This window comes from Nilaparvata lugens, chromosome 8 (genome assembly GCF_014356525.2).
Source record: "Nilaparvata lugens isolate BPH chromosome 8, ASM1435652v1, whole genome shotgun sequence".
In the NCBI taxonomy this organism is placed as follows: Eukaryota; Metazoa; Arthropoda; class Insecta; order Hemiptera; family Delphacidae; genus Nilaparvata; species Nilaparvata lugens.
The window spans coordinates 7911530-7929584 of record NC_052511.1 but is presented as its reverse complement, the minus strand read 5'-3'; the positions used below and the strand labels follow the sequence as shown (position 1 = coordinate 7929584).

Sequence of the window (18055 nt, the reverse complement as noted above, 5' to 3'; positions counted from 1 at the left end):
ATGTGTTTCAGTTATTTTCTCAATACATTTATAAACTGCAGGCAAGATGTTTTTTCTTTTGCTGGTGGCGCCTAAAAAATTCTAATTTCATCGTAGGTTTTCATGATTAGTCGAGTTCTATTCTATGTTATTTCTTAGTTTAAGATATTGTGTTTTTGTTAGACTTGTCTTTTTCAAATTTTTGTAATGTAAGAATTTTTTGGCAAATTTCAAAAATTTCAAATTTATACGATTTTTCTGTTTTGAGTAGGTAGGTTTTCCTGTATTTTTCCAATTATTCACCTCCAAGATGATAAAATTAAGGTTGAAAATTCAAGGCTCTTTCAAATTAAGGCTGTGCAAAGGCTAAAAATAAACTTTCTACTGGTGATATTTTTCAAAGTTTTTCGATTTCTATATTATCAAGCTATCAAAATGAAAAAGTTTTCTCAGAAAAACATTTTTCTCCGATCATTACTTTTTGAGATATGAGTGCCTAAAGTTTAAATTTTTGGACAGAACATTTCAAATTCGGTGAGAGATAAATCCATGCGATTCAGAGGATAGAATCTTCATAGTATTGTTGATCTACTAAGACAAAAATTTTCTGAAAATATCAATTTTTGACCAAAAATAACTTTTAGACAAGTTATTTTTGGTAAAATTGAATAACTTTCTCAAAAATCTATATTTTCAGAAAATTTTTGTTTCAGTAGATCAACAATACCATGAAGACTCTATACTCTAAATCTCATGGATTTATCTCTTACCGAATTTGAAATGTTCTGTCCCAAATATTTAAACTTTAGGCGCTCATATCTCAAAAAGTAATGATTGGAAAAAAATGTTTTCCTCAGAAAACTTTTTCATTTTGATAGCTTGATGATTTACAAATCGAAAAACTTTGAAAAATATCACTAGAAAGTTTATTTTTAGCGTTTGCACACTCTTAAGGTTGAGAGCAGCTTTGGACAAGAGCCTGTTGTGTACACTTAAATTAAAAAAAATTGTATCTATTGTCTATGAATGGATAGGATTGTTTGATTTCGAGTAGGTAGGTTCCTGTATTTTTTCAATTATTACACCACCTGTATAATTTGTGTATAACTTAAATGATTTGTGTAATATTCAATTGATACCTAAGTAAGTAAATAAATAAATAATAATGACTTCAAACAACAAAAAACTCTCAATGATTGAAAACACAGTTTTTGGTTACATCCACATTTATTAGATTTGTACATAGGACTGCAGTTTTGTGTTATAACCAACACATCTTCAGCTGAACTTGGTTGGTTTCAACAACACGAAACTGAAATCCTGTGTACAGATCTAATGAATGTGGATATGACAAAAATGGAACTGTGTTTTTTCAATTTTGAAGAAATTCCCCAATATCCTTTATTCGATGATATCAATAAACCCTATTCAACAAACTCTCAATGATTTGGAATTATTTTACAGTTGAGACAAAATCCATCTAAGAACTATTATCAATAGAAGAACAATATTTAAGCAACTGAAAAATACTTGTAGAAGTATATCTACCATGTTGTAAGCCACAAAAATTAAAACTGTGTTTTCCAATTATGGAAAAATTTCACAATATCAATATCCTATATTCAATAATATAAATTTATATTCAACAAACTCTCAATGATTTTGAATTATTTGACAAGTGATGCCAAGTCCATCCAATAATAATGTTATCAAGTAAAGAACAATATTCAAACGATTTGACAATAATTGAAGAATTCCATCTACCATAGTGTAAGCCAGTGGTACAGTGGCTGCCTCTTCAAAGCTCCATGAAGCCGGGATGTTCCACTTGAGAATTGGGTCAGGCTGTAGTTTTGTCATCCCACTCTGATGCGGAGAGAGACCCATCACTCGCTCTCCTTTCGAATTGGCTCCTGAGTAATCCAAGTGACCCAACTCTAACTGAAAATTATTAAACAAGAAACAAGTTTAAGTTCAATTCAGAATAATATGAGTAGTGGTTATTATTGGGAAAGAAAGTTTTCAATTGAATACTTCCAATAGCTTTTAGATTTTCCCCTAATAATGAAAGTAAGAAAATATTTTCATTGTGAATAGTTATGATTTAGTTGTAATATTCTAACACTATTAACGCTTGAAACTTGCAGATTCAGTCATTTTTAATGGTAGAGTCTAGTTCTAATCTGAACAAATTCGATCTTAAATTAAGAGTTCAAATATGATCTTAAATTAAGAGTTAACATTTGACAGTTAACGAGTTGGAGAATGTATTATCGATTATACAGTTCTATTTTCTCGATGATTTTCGATGTTGGAGAAATCACCATAGAATTAAAATCTAACCCTAATTCGAGATTAAGAAACAATTTCCAAAGACGAAAATTTATTTATTTATCACATTGTGTACAAATACTTAACATGAGGAAAGGCACAACAGGCTTATGCCCAAAACTGTCCCATTTCCAATTTATACTTTACTGTCCAAATCAAAATGTTGGTTATGTCACTTTCACTTTTCAAAATAAAATTTAGGCTCTTCAATACTCAGATAAACAAGCAAATTTTAAATCAGATAAATACTATAAGAGTCTAGAATCAAAAAGTCTAAATTTTGAATAATGAAACTTTAATAACTTTTCAGTGTTGTGAAGATGATGTTGTGGTAAATATAAATATGTTGAATGAAAACAACTGAAAATTATCAAACAAGATATAAGTTTAAGTTTAATTTGAAAATGAGGAAAACTTGAATCTGAATAGAATTAAAGATGCACCTTGATTTCATAGTTGGGAAAATTATAAAATGAGAGCATCTTCTAGCTAGACTTTATTTCTTATTGTTGAGTGAGTTTATTAAATATGAGTATTTGCTTTGTTACACCATAGGTATATTGCTGTATTTGTTACACCATGCTGGTATATTAAATCAACCTTGAGAAAGTCAAGAGACTATGGAAACCATTATTATTTTAAAATAATCTACAAGAATCGATTTAATGTTCTGCTTACCGAAAAGTTGTTGGGAGAAGCCGATAGATCCTTGCCATTGAATCCCAAGTAGTGGAGGTCGATTTCATCAGTACTGCAAATAAAAAACCAATTCTCATCAAAAATAAAGTATAATAGTTATCCATTGGTGAATTCCTCAAGTTCACTTCACAAGAGCTATCATTACTTTACAGAAGTAGATTTTTTATCCGCGTCATTCAGAAAAACTTTGAATGCAGTCGAACTTGGAAACTCTGAAATCTCAAAAACCAAGTAAGAATCAAAGCTATAAGACGGATTATGTCGTAATAAACTGTATCAATAGTTGAGGAACTGGAATAGCCTTCGGCCTTTTCAAAAACAATTATTTTTTAACAAAAAATAACATTTTTAACAATATTCTGACAATTTCCGGTTCTGACAATAGACTGACTAAATAATAATAAATTCACAAAGTACAAACAATACATTTCTTAGCATCAACCACAGAAAAAAGAAACAATATTCATTGATAATTGTTTTTCATTACTTTTTGCATCAACTAAGGATTACAAGATGTAAGGCCCGCCGCAAAGTAGACCCACGCTAATCCACGAAAAGCAACCCACGCCGTGGGATGTTTTGTAAACAACCATTGCTAGGCTTCTCCAGACATCTGTGTAATGATAATAATACATACACTTGATAATAATACATGTATAATAATAATCCACTTTTCAGCTGATTAATTATGAATAATTCTATAGCAATGGTTTACAAAACATCCCACGGCGTGGGTTGCTTTTCGTGGATTAGCGTGGGTCTACTTTGCGGCGGGCCTAAGTAACGGGTCGATTGAATAGAAACTAGACTCATAGAGAAACATTAGCGAAGTAGATATCCCATGGTATGGGGAATTTATGTCGCAACTTTTACTGTTATCTCAAGCCGATTACTGTCGATTATTGTAAATTTTTACTGTTTTGTTGGGGTGATAGTGTATGAACGGCACAATTTGAGAGACTACCAGTGTCACACAGCTTCATGGGAAAGAACTACGTGAACTATCGGCTTGGGATAACAGTAAAAGTTGCGACATAAACGCCCTATACCATGGGATATCTACTTATGCTATCGTTTCTCTATGCTAGAATCTAGTGACTAGCAACTAGTCATTGGTTCTACAAATAAGATTATATAGCTGACTCGAATCCTAGCATTTGCTTGAAAATCACTTAAGGCCCGTATGCAGATACGGGTTTAATTAAACGGAAGAATGTCAGCTGTTCGTTTAAACCCCGTATGAAACACATTATGATAATGCAACCATATCTACAAGTAAACGTAGTGTTAGCATATGGGCCCCAAGAACTAGCAATTGCTACCTTTTATTCAAATGACCTAATGATTAATAGTGAAATTCTAACCTTATCTTGGACTTTGTCACCTATAAATTTGGAAGAAAAATAACACAAGTACTACCTTATTATTTTATCTTTCAATGTTTTTACATTAGTGTCATTTGCATTGTAAATAAATGAATAAATAAATAAAAATTAAGGATAATTCACCTGAGAGTAGAAAGAGCTGTGAAAGACGGATCAACTTGCAATTCAGGCTTCACATCATCGGCCAACTTGAATCTCCTGTAGCTGCCCCATTGACCATCTTTGTACACGTTGATTTTCAAGTCCAGACTGACTTGTTCCGAATAGAATGGCAGATTCGGCGTGAACTTGGGACATTTTGTGTCATGCAGTATGAAGTACCTGAAGAGTAAACGAAATCAAATAAGTTTTGATAGTGTAGAATGGAGAATAACATTCTCGATGCATTTATAAAACGCTGATTATTTATCCATGTTTTCATTAATAAATAAATAATTATGATAAATCAGTAAATTAGGCGGATTTCTATGTATTTAAGATGGATTCCCACATATATCAGTAAATGTTTTAATACAGTGAGAATATTATTACCATACGTTCAAATGGAACTATTCATACTCACTGGTTTGAACTGAGTGGGAATAGTCCCATTAGATCACATGAGAATTATATTTTCACTGTAGGCTAGTGAACAGATACACTGATACTGATATGTGAGAATTTAGCTTCTAACTCCATATAAATTTAATCAACTACTTGAAAAACTCAATTTCCATATGGCTGTTTACCCTGTTGTCAATATTTGCAGTAGCAGAAGTCTTCGGGGTGATTTACAGCATTTAATTTGGATTTTCGTTAAATAATAATTAATTGAAAACATTACATCTCATTCGTACCATTCAGTGATTTTATTTTTGGGAAAAAATATTTTAACGACCACATATTAATTTTGTCATTTTTTAGAGGAATTCAATGATTGTTGTTGGTATATAAAAGCATCGATTAGCTTACCCAAACGGTTTTTCACAACTCAAATTTCTTCTAGCTTTATAAAGAGTATTAACTTTCCAAGGAAAAAAGAATTGAGTTCTGATGATTTTGGTGATATCATTAATTGGATAACATTTGAAATTTTATTTAGGAGGGGGAAGTATGAAGCTTGGACTAGAGAAAACACAGCAATGGCGATTATAACCATGAAAGATGACACAAAATGAACATACGAGTAAGTCAAAGCAGAGATGAATTATAATGATATTTACTTATTCACTATTTTCAAATTAAACAACATGTAAAACCCAAATATGTTTGCATAACATAACAGGCTCAAATACAATTCATATTCAAAACAAAAAATATTAGTAAACTAACTAACAAACGTTAGAAAAAAGCTGGTAGCCTACTTGAAAAACTACTTGGAGAAAAGTTTTAATTGAAGATAGATAGATAGGCTGCCTTTATTTTAACCTGGAGGGCGAAGTTAGGGCGCAGCTGGCCCTCTCTCCCACTTAACCCTCCTATACAATTCTAATGCATCTACATCACAACAACATAAGGAAATAATCTCTTAAATAGAATAATAAGAAATATGATACAAAAGTATAAATCAATAATTGAAAAAACAACAATTTCATTTCATTTAGGAGAATTATTTTAGACTGAAAAAAAGTTAGAATATAGAGTTGTAGAAAAAAGTTTTTTAAGCAAGAAACAATAGAATTTCACGCAAACACACACCTTTTACACACGCACACACACCTTCTCATCTTATGCCCTGATCGCCCTCCCTCAGCCACGCCAAGACCTCCCCGCCGAACAATGTCCGCCTCTCTACACTCCTCAAAGACAAGGGTAAGCTATTCCATAGTCTGCAAGCAGTCACACAGAACGACCTATTATATGTCACAGTGCGATGGATGGGAATGCTCAACAGGCTTGCACCATGTCTTGTATCTCTTCTGTTGATTCCTGCGAGGAATTGAAATTTCTGACTCAAGTAGAGAGGAGACCCAGTTGCCAGAACCTTGTGGAGGAGCATTAGCACATGATAAATTCTGCTGTCTCGAAGCTTCAAAATACCCATCTGAGTGATGTAAGGGCTTATGTGGACGTCCCTTTCAAGTCCAAAGACGAATCTCACGCAGTAGTTCTGAGCCCTTTGCAGTCTTTCAGAGAGAGTCACTGTCATGTCCTGTATGACTACATCTCAATAATAGAAATGTGGAAATATCAAGGTCTTCACAAGCATTATTTTCTCCCGTAAGGGGATAATAGCTCCAATTCTCTCCAGTGAATGAATTCCTGCAAAGACCCTGTTGCAAGTCTCAGTCACTTGTTCAGTCCAGTCTAGATGTCTGTTAATTGTAAGTCCCAAGTTTGTAATGTTCAGCTGAGATAAGTGAGAATGACTGAGAGAAAGAACATGGAATGGTGATGAAAAGATGATAAAAATCAAGAAAGAGAAGATGAGGATGATAATGATAAATGCCAATGAAGAACTGTGACGATAAGGGAAAAATTGAGGGGTATCAACGATATCTTTTCTCTATACTCAAAGCTATATGATTTGCAATTACTGTATTAATAAATAAATAAACTAAGTTATCACTAGGCATTGAAGTAGCCAAGTATGGTTTCCAAATACTGACTATCTACTAAACGAGTAGGCTCACCTTATCTGGTTACTCTTCGAATAAGATTGTTCAACACTTTTTATGAATGCAGGTATTCCCGTGTGCTGTTCCTCGTCAACCACCAGATAAATAACATGGTTGGAATTGGAGTATGAGGAAGACGATCTGAGGAAAGCCAATTCAGATAACCAGTTGGGATTAGAAGCGTGTATGACAGACCACGATCGTGTCTCTGGTTTGATAGTCTGTAAAATAAATTCAAAATTTAATAGAATCGTTATTAATTCAAAAACAATACAAAACTATTATCGCTTTAATTTTCATCTATTTAACTTTTTATGACGAATTGCTAGTTAATAAATCGTTTTTGAACTATTTTTGACGATACTACAGTCAAGTTTTTGAATAAAAGGTACTAGTTTTTGAAAACTTTATCCAAAAACCTGAATGAATATACCAGAATAGAATAGAATAGAACAGAACTTTATTTGCACTTTTTTCAACATTACAGAAAATGAAAATAATACCTCCAATTCAATTCAAACTCAACTAAATTTTACAAATAAATTGAACAAGCATTCTTTTCATCATAAATAAAAGTTCTTCAGGCTTAGCCGAGGCCGTCAGCCGAGTAGATAGATTTCTTTATTATACATTATACTAATATTGAATAATAATTATTATTGTTTTTGTGATTACCTAATTCACTCAATAATTATTTCTTCTTATCATTCCTATTCAATTCCTCCTTCTTCTCATACCTAACTAATTTCTCGTAATTATCATAACTAAACATTGTAACTCAACTTTTAAAATTCACACTCTTAAATTCACCCTCTTTTAGGGACCTTGTATGTGTCAATGTGGCTGGACTTATAAAATATACAAACAACATAATTATTAACTTCACGAGAAAAAAACCAAAACTTTGAAATTTAAATAGAGTCACCTCTTACTTTGTACTCTACAAAAATAAAATTGAATTAAAATACAGTCAACTTTCAACTAATTCATCAGTAATCTAAATGAGAATACAGAAACAAAAGAGAGAAAGAATAAATAAATAAAACAAAAACCTGAATGTATTGTTCTAAAAAATAGTTCAAAAACGAACTTAAATTTTCTTGAAATACACTCTTACAATATATCTAAGAAATATCCCACTTTTGTGGGTATAAACGTTTCAACACAATTTTCCATTTGAATTGCTTACTTTTAAAACATGTTAAAATTTATAAACATCTTAGTATAGTGAGGTCTACGTTATAATAATACAAGAGAAAGATAGGAGAACAGCGATGCCAATTCAATTGCTTACTTTCAAAACATGTTAAAATTATAAACCTCCTTCTATAGTGAGGTCCACGTTATAATGGTTGTAGAGAAATATAGGGGAACAGTGTTGAAGATTCTTTGACTTGCCACTGCCTTCTATAGAGGATAGTTGATACCGATGTATCAGATGTAATTTTAACTGTTCATTCTTGTCAAAAATTATCAATTATATTTAATTCGTTAGAAAAATATTATATTTTTAAATATTTAATTATAAATTTTCATGATCGAGATGAGATATTTTGTTAATAAATTATAAGTCTACATTGTTGATAAACGATCTGCTACGTTGAGGGAGTAGAAAAGGAAAGCGTTATATGCTTTGTCGAATAATAGACAAGGATATCAACAACAATGTTAATCAAATACTGTCATTATAACGTGGTCAACATTCTAGATATTTATTTGTAAACGATTAAATCTGAACACATCATAACGAATCATAAATCTTCAACAAATCATGTTTGTTGGAAAGTAAAGTAGTATCTAAGTATTTTTCACTACTTAGATACTACTTTTACTTTCCAACAAACATGTTTCGTTGAAGATTTATAATTCGTTATGATGTGTTCAGAAAATATGAATTCATATAAAACTACGGTAATTTCCAAGTTGATAAGTTTTTATCCAATTCTCAAACTATAAATTCTCAACCTTCAACGGTTATATGCGTCATTACAATCAGTTTGCATATCGTTGTTGAATATAGCAAATTTTTGAAATCTTAGTTCCGGTTGCACGAAAGCCTGTTAATTTTAATCGTGATTAACTGCCACATGAACTAACCAGAGATGCATTATGTTCGTAAAAACCTTCTCTGATTAGATTTCGTGGCATTTAATCATGATTGAAATTCATTACAATCAGTTTGCATGTCGATGTTGAATATAGCAAGTTTTGAAATCTTAGTTCCGGTTGCACGAAAGCCTGTTAATTTTAATCGTGATTAACTGCCACAAGAACTAACCAGAGATGCATTATGTTCGTAAAAACCTTCTCTGATTATATTTCGTGGCATTTAATTAATCATGATTGAAATTCATTACAATCAGTTTGCATATCAATGTTGAATATAGCAAGTTTTAAAAATCTTAGTTCCGGTTGCACGAAAGCCTGTTAAATTTTAATGGTTAATAAATGCCACATGAACCAATCAGAGAAGCCTTCTTTTCTAAAAAAAACTCTTTTAATTGTCTCCGTGGCAATCATGATTGAAATTTAACAGAGCCTTCAACCGGGCCTTGGATTTTTAAATGATCTGAGTTTGTCTATACTTTATAGAATAGAATGAATGCCTTTATTCTTCCTAGTTAGGGCGCTGTCCAACAAATTATACCGACCTTTTTCAGAAGTACAATATTGTCGTTAGCAACTTGTTGCTGATACAGCACTTTGCAGTTGGATTTCCGTATGAGATCATTCTGAGAAGCTACAAACGCCAGCACGTGACATTCTTGATGTTTCTGCAGGATATCCAACGAGTTTTTCAGTGAATTTTCAGCTGTTATAATGAGTAGCGATGAAGGTTTCGTTTTGTTCTCCAAAAGCTCATCCAGAGGTCGAGATGCTGGTAATATTTTAATCTGCAAAAAGTAATAACTTTAATAAGTTTTCAAATTGATTTAGTTGTTATGGCGCTGAGACTTGGGTACTCACTGCTGGGGACATAGAAAGGCTTCGTATCTTTGAATGAAAGGTTATTAGGAGGATAGTGGGATTAGTGGGACCTGTTTACGAAAATGGAATCTGGAGAAGGAGAAAAAATAGTGAAATCGAGCGCTTCCTGGGGAGTGAAAGACATTGTCCGATGTATTAAAGCTGGCAGAATTAGATGGATGGAACACTTGGTGAGAATGGGTGATGAAAGGATTGCCAAATGTATATGGAGGGAAAGAATTTACAATAGAAGAAGAAAAGGAAGGCCAAGGAATAAGATGGACAGATGTGGAGCAGGATTTGAGAACGCTTGGAGTTCGAAACTGAAAAAGGCAGGCAGTGGATCGGGAGAGATGGGGAGGCTTTGTGAGGGAGGCCAAGGGTTGTAGCGACCTGTGGAGGTGAGGAGGAAGAGAATAAATTGATTTGGTCTAAATAAATATTTATATTCTGAACAAGTAGAAATACAAAATGTAGCCTATGGCATTATTTCTTCACACATATAAATATCACAGAGGAAAATAGCATAAAAATAGAATAGAATAGAATTTATTGCTTCTCATAAACAACAGTTCAATATTACAAGAAAAAAAAACAAAACAAAGATATTAAGTTATTATCCATATTTATAAAATGCTATGGCTCAGAAATATAACAATATAAGAATATGAAGAAATATTTCTCATTTGAACATCGTCATATGCAGTCATAGCATAAATGCTATATATATTATTATCACTTATCAAGCGAACCTTTTTCGCTATTGAGATCACAAATTATGGTTTTTGAATCACTATCTTTTTCACCACTAATGCTATATCTTTTTTCTATGATAGTAGGCTATAATATTAATCTGGATTGCCACATATCAGTATGGCCCGTATGTCCGTTTCAGGGAAATGTTATTACAGGTTCTACAAGTACAGTAGAAATATTATTTTCATGAATCCTAATGAGACTATTTTCACTCAGCTCGACCAAGCAAGTTTGAATAGTACCATTGGAACTCATGTTAAGAATATTTTCACTTGACCGGACACGGAAGCTGATACTGATATGAGGGAATAAAGCTTTATTCTTCAAGCCAGTTTGAAGTATATATATGAAATGGCTAACAATTTGATTTTATGATATGAGATGTAGTGAGTATATCTACAAAATTGTTATAAATATAACGGTCGTCACATTTTTTCAACAATAAATCTAATACAAAAACCAAAAAAAATTATTCATCCAGTTTGTAACACATTCTTTATAAGGGTAACAGTTTGTAATATTAAGAGGAGTGGATGAGATAGGATTATTAAAATAATTGAGTCATAATATAGCAACAATATTGATATCATAGAAAAACAATAGCGTAAGTAGATATCCCATTGTATAGGGAGTTTATGTTGTAACCTTTACTGTTATCTCAAGCCTATAGTCCACGTAGTTCTTTCCCTTGAAGCTGTGTGACATTGGTAGTCTCTCATATTGTGCCGTTCATACACTCTCACCCGGCCAAAACAGTAAAAATCGACAATAATCGACAGTAATCGGCTTGAGATAAGAGTAAAAGTTGCGACATAAGCTCATTACACCATGGCATATCTACTTAAGCTATTGTTTCTCTACGGGGTGATATACTTTGAGCAATAATATAGGTAAATGTTTATAATGTATTATCATTTGAGCATTTGAAAATGGCCTAATGATTAGAAATATTTTCAATCCGCCTTTACGACCACTGAGCTTAGTCCTGGGGTTCTTTGATATTCATCTGGAATAGCAAGGTTTCTAATATTAGGTCACTTATGGTCCAAATTTATGGTTATATAAGCTTCTCAGGGCATATCTAGTATCATTCCAGTCCTCACTGTACATGCAGTACAGAACTGAACAATTAAATTTATTCATGTTTATTGTTTTTGACGTGACGGATTCAATGATGCAAAGGTTCAAAGAGCCCCACACGTCAACCGAAGCTTATTGTGTTCCCAAGTAGTATGTTAGTTAGGCAAACCAATACCTATGTCCTTTACAAGAACCAGGAGTTTTTCCCTATACTAACATTCCATTAATAACCTGGTTGCAATCCTTGTCGCAATCCAGTGTGATATGCTTGGCAGTCTCTTCAGACTGATTATTCCTCGTGACCTTCGTGAGTTCAACTCCTGGCCTTCTTTGTAGGTCCTTCCGCTGAGGAAGGGGCGGCCAAGTTATCTCTAGGGCGCCCGGCTACCCTTGACTCAGCCTCTTGACCCACATTTTTGCCTGGTTTTTCACCCATCACTGGTCTCTTAGGTTTTTCTTTTTGCCCCTCCGAAACTTCGCAGGGTCAAAAGCCTCGTTTTTCCCAAGAAGTTTTGCCTAAATGGCTGCCATTCTTTGAGCAGTGGTGAGTTTTGGCCTCTCCACCCACAAACTCGTGACCTACGTGAGTTCCACTCCTGGCCTTTTTGTAGGTCCTTCCGCTGAGAGAGGGGACGCCAAACGGCTCGGCACCCGGCCACCCTCGACTCAGCCACTTGAACCACATTTGTGTCTGGAGTTTCGCCCATCTCTGGCCTCTTGGGTTTCTCTTTTTGCCCCACCGAAACTGCCCTGATGGGGCAGATCCCGTGGGTTTGAAGGCAAGGCAACTTCTGGAGTTGCCTCGAGGTCCATTTTAGTCGCCTCCTACGACAAGCATGGATGCTGTGGGTGAATTCTGGTTTTCAACACATTCTTGAGTTCGATGATCGACTCAAAGCTCCCCCAACCCACAGGGGGCATTAGATTTATTACTTATTCTTTCTTTTTTATAATAAATGTTATGATCTATTGATTCTGTAAACGTCCTTGGTGTGAACATCAAGTGAGGTTTTGATTTTACCTTGAGATTGGACTTTCCGTGAACAGCTTCCTCAATTTTAGGAATGAGATGGTTGATTCTGCTCTTATCATCCAGGACAATAATTTCCAACTCATAATTCACATTTTGGTGAGAGATGCAGTTCTCCAGAGCTAATTGCATCGATACTGTTAATAGCTGTTCAACACCCTGAAAAAAGACATACAACTAAAATTGAATTTATTACAGTTTGAATAAGCAGTTTTTAGTAATTTTTTAGTTAGTTGAGGAGTGTGTGTCTCATCAAATTCTCTTCTAGGATTTTTGTTATTCAATTCAATAATAACTAGTAGTTCTGTGAACAGTAGACCTCGTTTAGATATAAACCACAGCCTCCTCGTATACTGTCCATCAGAGTAAATCCTGCTTGTATGTTGTGTTGGCGAGATATCGGTGTGAAAACGGCTAATGACTGTTGGGGTTGGTGTATCAAAAATGCTAACATCAAAAGCTAATCTCTTTCAAGACATACTAGCAATAGATCATCCCGAGTTGAAAGCAGAGAAAGGTCGAGAGAAAATACTATGTTACTTTCAGTTATTAATTGCATGCGTCATTAAATGCAATTAATAGTCCACACGACAGCTGATTTTCTACCAAGTTACATTGAGGTATTAATTTGCAAGCGTCATTGCATACAATTAATAGTCCACTCGAAAGCTGATTTTATGATGAATAATTCCAATGTACCTAGATACAGGTAGGCCTATTCTAGGTACCTTGAATAATTCTATAGTCTATTTTTTACGGTAATATTGGCGTTCTAAAGAGACTCATTTTCCTTTTGTATTATCCTTAAAATGCAAATTTCAAAAACCTTACACATTACGTCGACAAAAAATTCAAAAAGGAACATACCTGTCAAATTTCATGAAATTCTATTGCCGCGTTTCGCCGTAAATGCGGAGTATAAATATAAACATATAAACATAGAGAAAAATGCAAAACCGTCGACTTGAATCTTAGATCTCACTTCACTCGGTCAATTAGGCGAAATAAAATGTGATTTGATAATAGAAATGAGAGCTTCATAATGGTTGATATAAATCCAACATGGGGGCTTTTCTCACTTACTATACATATCGATATTCTCTCACACCATAAATATTTTTATCAATAAACAAACTAATTATTAGGCTACTGGAGGGATCCATACCTTAGTAGAAGAATTGAAATGCGGCACAAATCTGTACTCATCAAGTCGTAAATTGATGTCTGATAATGGTTCAACCGTCACTTGTTCAGATTGAATACCAAAAACTTTCAAGGCAGGACAAGAAATTCGATTTGTATGATAGTCCATGATTATATCGACAACTGAAAATGCATTTAAACTTTTTTTAATACTAAAAAGCCATCTTCATTCCACAAAAATAATACAATAATCAACAAGATTATAATACAATCAGTGTAGGAACTTGTAATTCAATAGTACATTTACAATACAGAACAATGAACACACAATCAAATAAAATAAAACAGTATTGAATCCCAATATTAATTTCAATTTGAATTGAAACAATACAGTAGCTTAATAAACAAAATATATTATAATACACTTAGTGCCGGTTGCACAACAGCCGGTTGAATTTTAACCGTGATTAATTTCACGAGATTTTTTTTCAAATACGCCTTCTGTGATTGGTTCTCGTGAAATTAATCACGGTTAAAATTTAACCGGCTGTTGTGCATCCGGGCCTAAATGTAGGGAATTGAATTGTACTTTTATAATACAATGAACATACAATCATTAAAACTCAATTGTAAAAAAATTATATTGTCATTTTCTACAACTTACAATTCAAATCAGATCAAAGCACTTCAATTGTACATTTGAAGGAGAATAATACTATTTTTGTACTCTGCAATGTTCAGTTTTCCAACTTCATTTTTACTGGAATAAATACATATTGTGGATGCTTACCTTGGCCATCTCTGATCTTATCAGCTTTAACAATAAGCTTTTGGATTGCGGTCGGCATGTATAGTTTATTATCAGCTTCTATTTTTCCAAAAGTGGCAATTTTCATGATACCATCCAAAAATTGAGTCCAATTGTCTGAGAATACGATGGAACTCTTCACTCCTGTAATAAAGAGTGGGTCAATAACTATTTATACTTGTATGAGTTTTACTTTTTTGTCTCTTTTTATATTTTTATGGATGTAAAAGTTTATTCTAACTTATTAAGTAATATTAGGATCATCCCTATTCCTGTGAGTGCAGCTGACAGATTTATTAATACAAGTACTATAATCATCAAAAAAATTCCTCTCACTACCTACGCACAAGCCTAGGGATCTTGAGGGCATCATCAGCAGAAACAAATAATAAATAATGTAATCCTATGAAATCGATTTAATGTAGCCTACTTAATGTGAGAAATTGGAAAATGATTGCTTTTGAAAACAATATTTTATATTCAATTGGACTCCCATAAACGTTGAAGACAAAGAATCTCAATTCTATAATACAAGCATTCAAATTTTTTATTCTATTTTTCAAAATCTCATTCAATTTTTTTAAAGGACACTTGAATGACATAAATGTCAAAACTAGTGCTCAATTTTAAAATATTACTAGGGTACTAGTTATTTTCTATATTGTGACCCTATTAAAATACGTTGGCCCAGTTGCACAAAAGCCTGTTAAATTTTAATCATGTTAAATACCACGAAAACTAATCGGAGCATGCTTTTTTGAAAGGATGCTTCTCTGTTTGGTTATCTAGGCATTCAACCACGATTAAAATTTAACAGGCTTTTGTGCAGCCGAAGCTTCATTTTTTATTGTAGGCTACCAGAGAACATAGCTTCATAAAATATATCAATAATCGTCAATCGAATTAAAATATGCTGAATTATAACAAGAATTGAATCAAAAATTCCAAAGAGTCACTATTATTGATATGAATAAACTGTAACACTTCTTAGTCAACTTGATGATATGATGTTATCTGTGTGGTCACGAAACCATGGTCTTGTATATAGAATAGAATAGAAAAAACGTTTATTGAATAAATAAGCTACCTTAAGCGAACCTCAAAGAGGCTGCTTGACAAGGTACCATAATACAAAACATGTAAATTCAAATATAAATATACATATATCAGTGAACTTTATGTTTACTCAACAGTTGAATTCACTTATCAGTTTATTACACTGTCAAATTTACTTACAGAATTTACTTAACAGTTAAAATTATCATGATATTAATTAATTAATTGTTGGCTCAGCTCTCAAAAATCTAAAGAGTGTTATAATATATAGTCAACCTAAACTTACATACAAAAAATAGAACAGAATGAATTACAATACATTAATAATGAGTTACATTATGTTACATCTAAAGTGTAATTATTCAACCAAATCTTTAAATTTCTTTTCAACAGGCGCATATTAACAAACTCAGCACAATTATCGGGTAAATCATTGAAAGTTCTTGGTACAATGTAGATTAAGGTGTTTCTGGCTAAATTATTTTATTATTTTATTTTGATTATTTTATTTTATTGATTCAATGATACAAAATTATAATGCAAAATAATTATTCGAAGTAAATGGTACAACATACCTCTCATTCCTTAAATCATATCGATTAACTTTCATAACTAAATATTTTTTGCAGAAGTAATTTTCTAAAATCAAAGTAAACAGAAATATACCTTTTATATTCAAAACCTTGCATCTATTCAAAAGGTTCTCATATGAAATATTTCCCTGAGAGTTGCAGACCAAACGTAAAATCTTCCTCTGTACCGAAGATATTCTCCTAAGATAAACATTGCTAGCAAATCCCCACCCTTTCAATAATTGTACTATAAGTAAATGTAGAAATGACAAATAGTGTGTGGTTTTTGATAAAGAATAGAATTAACAAAATGAATGGAATGGATAATATTTTAGTATAATAATTACCGTACCTTTCTCATTCAGAACCACGCTTTGAATCGATTCAAATCCACCTCTCAGTGAAAATCCAACATTTCCCAGTATTTCATAGACGTCCTTCTTATCAAGCTTGACGTCATTTCCGGTTTCATGGAACTCTAGCAAGTCTTCTTCAAGAAAATAATCATCAACGTTGTCATAAACCTCATGAGCCTCCCTGACACATCCGGTGGCTGTTATTTTATCATTGATTAGAAGTTCCCAATTTCCACTGCCAATCTGAAGAAGAATGTTCACTTCGAGCACAGTGGCTGAAAAATATATAAAAGATTTTAGTTGTGAAATTTCGACATTCAGGTACTTGTGTTCTAATTACCAAATGGGCAGCCTCTGGCAGAATCCATCTGTCGTTGATCTTGTGGTCGAGGAAGAAATGATGTTTCATGTTGTTGAGATCCGCACGAATATTTCTCACGAATATCCACACGAATATTTATTTATTCAACAGAGACAAAAAACACATAATCATAAAATGATTAGAAATTAAAAAACAGGTCTCACTATTCCATTTCCGAATTTTTAAGGAGTGGAAACACTTCATGCTGATAATATCGAGATCCATTAACGAGATCACTATCAAAATTTATTACTACAACATTTCAAATTTATAAAATATGAAATTTGACAAAACATCATGTAACTTACTTTTTGCATCGATTACAGCCATTTCATGGAATCTGATATTCTCAAAAATCACTGTTTTATCGAATGAGAATTCTTTCGCCAGTAGCATCAAAGTCTCCCAAGCGAAATACTGAAACATGATAATAGATCATTGAAATATGTTTGTAATTATTACAATTTTTATCATCCCTATTTGAGTTGATTAACTAGGCCTATTTTAATTGAGATAAATGTACAAAGACTTTTTTAGGCTCAAATCAGACGTTAGATTTATCATTAGATATTTGTACTTTTTGGAAGGCAACAAATTGTGAGAGCTACACACAGCAGTCTGCACACAGAGAGATTAGCAGTGTCTACTAGCTAATACGGGAAAGAGGATTTGAAAATGTCGGAAACTTAAAAGTACAAAACATTTCCATTCTGTTTTCCCTTATTAGCAGCTAGTGGAAGCTGCTATTGCCCCTAAAGCAGGCTGCTTTAGAGATAGAATATTGTGCTCCGAAAAATAACTACCATACGAGAATATTAATAATATAATGAAATTCCATTATTTATAAATTGCTTTCATCACAGTATTATAAGCATGAGGGAATAAATTAAAATTTACAAACTTCGTACAGATACTCACAGATAAATAAGTTTGAA

The 18055-nt window shown here is 32.8% G+C and overlaps 1 protein-coding gene across 4 annotated transcripts in view; it reads right to left on the bottom strand.

Moving 5' to 3' along the window:
* LOC111046194 (fatty acid synthase) overlaps positions 1–18055 on the bottom strand; it is a 75067-nt gene that overhangs the window by 17394 nt on the left and 39618 nt on the right. For all 4 annotated transcript variants that reach the window (XM_039433839.1, XM_039433841.1, XM_039433840.1 and 1 more), the window contains 10 exons: positions 17429–17537; positions 16756–17034; positions 14758–14919; positions 13990–14150; positions 12816–12983; positions 9643–9885; positions 7007–7212; positions 4518–4715; positions 2989–3061; positions 1744–1920 (listed from right to left, as the gene is read on the bottom strand). In XM_039433839.1, coding sequence (XP_039289773.1) covers positions 1744–1920; positions 2989–3061; positions 4518–4715; positions 7007–7212; positions 9643–9885; positions 12816–12983; positions 13990–14150; positions 14758–14919; positions 16756–17034; positions 17429–17537 — 1776 coding nt within the window. The remainder of the gene's footprint in view (positions 1–1743; positions 1921–2988; positions 3062–4517; positions 4716–7006; positions 7213–9642; positions 9886–12815; positions 12984–13989; positions 14151–14757; positions 14920–16755; positions 17035–17428; positions 17538–18055) is intronic.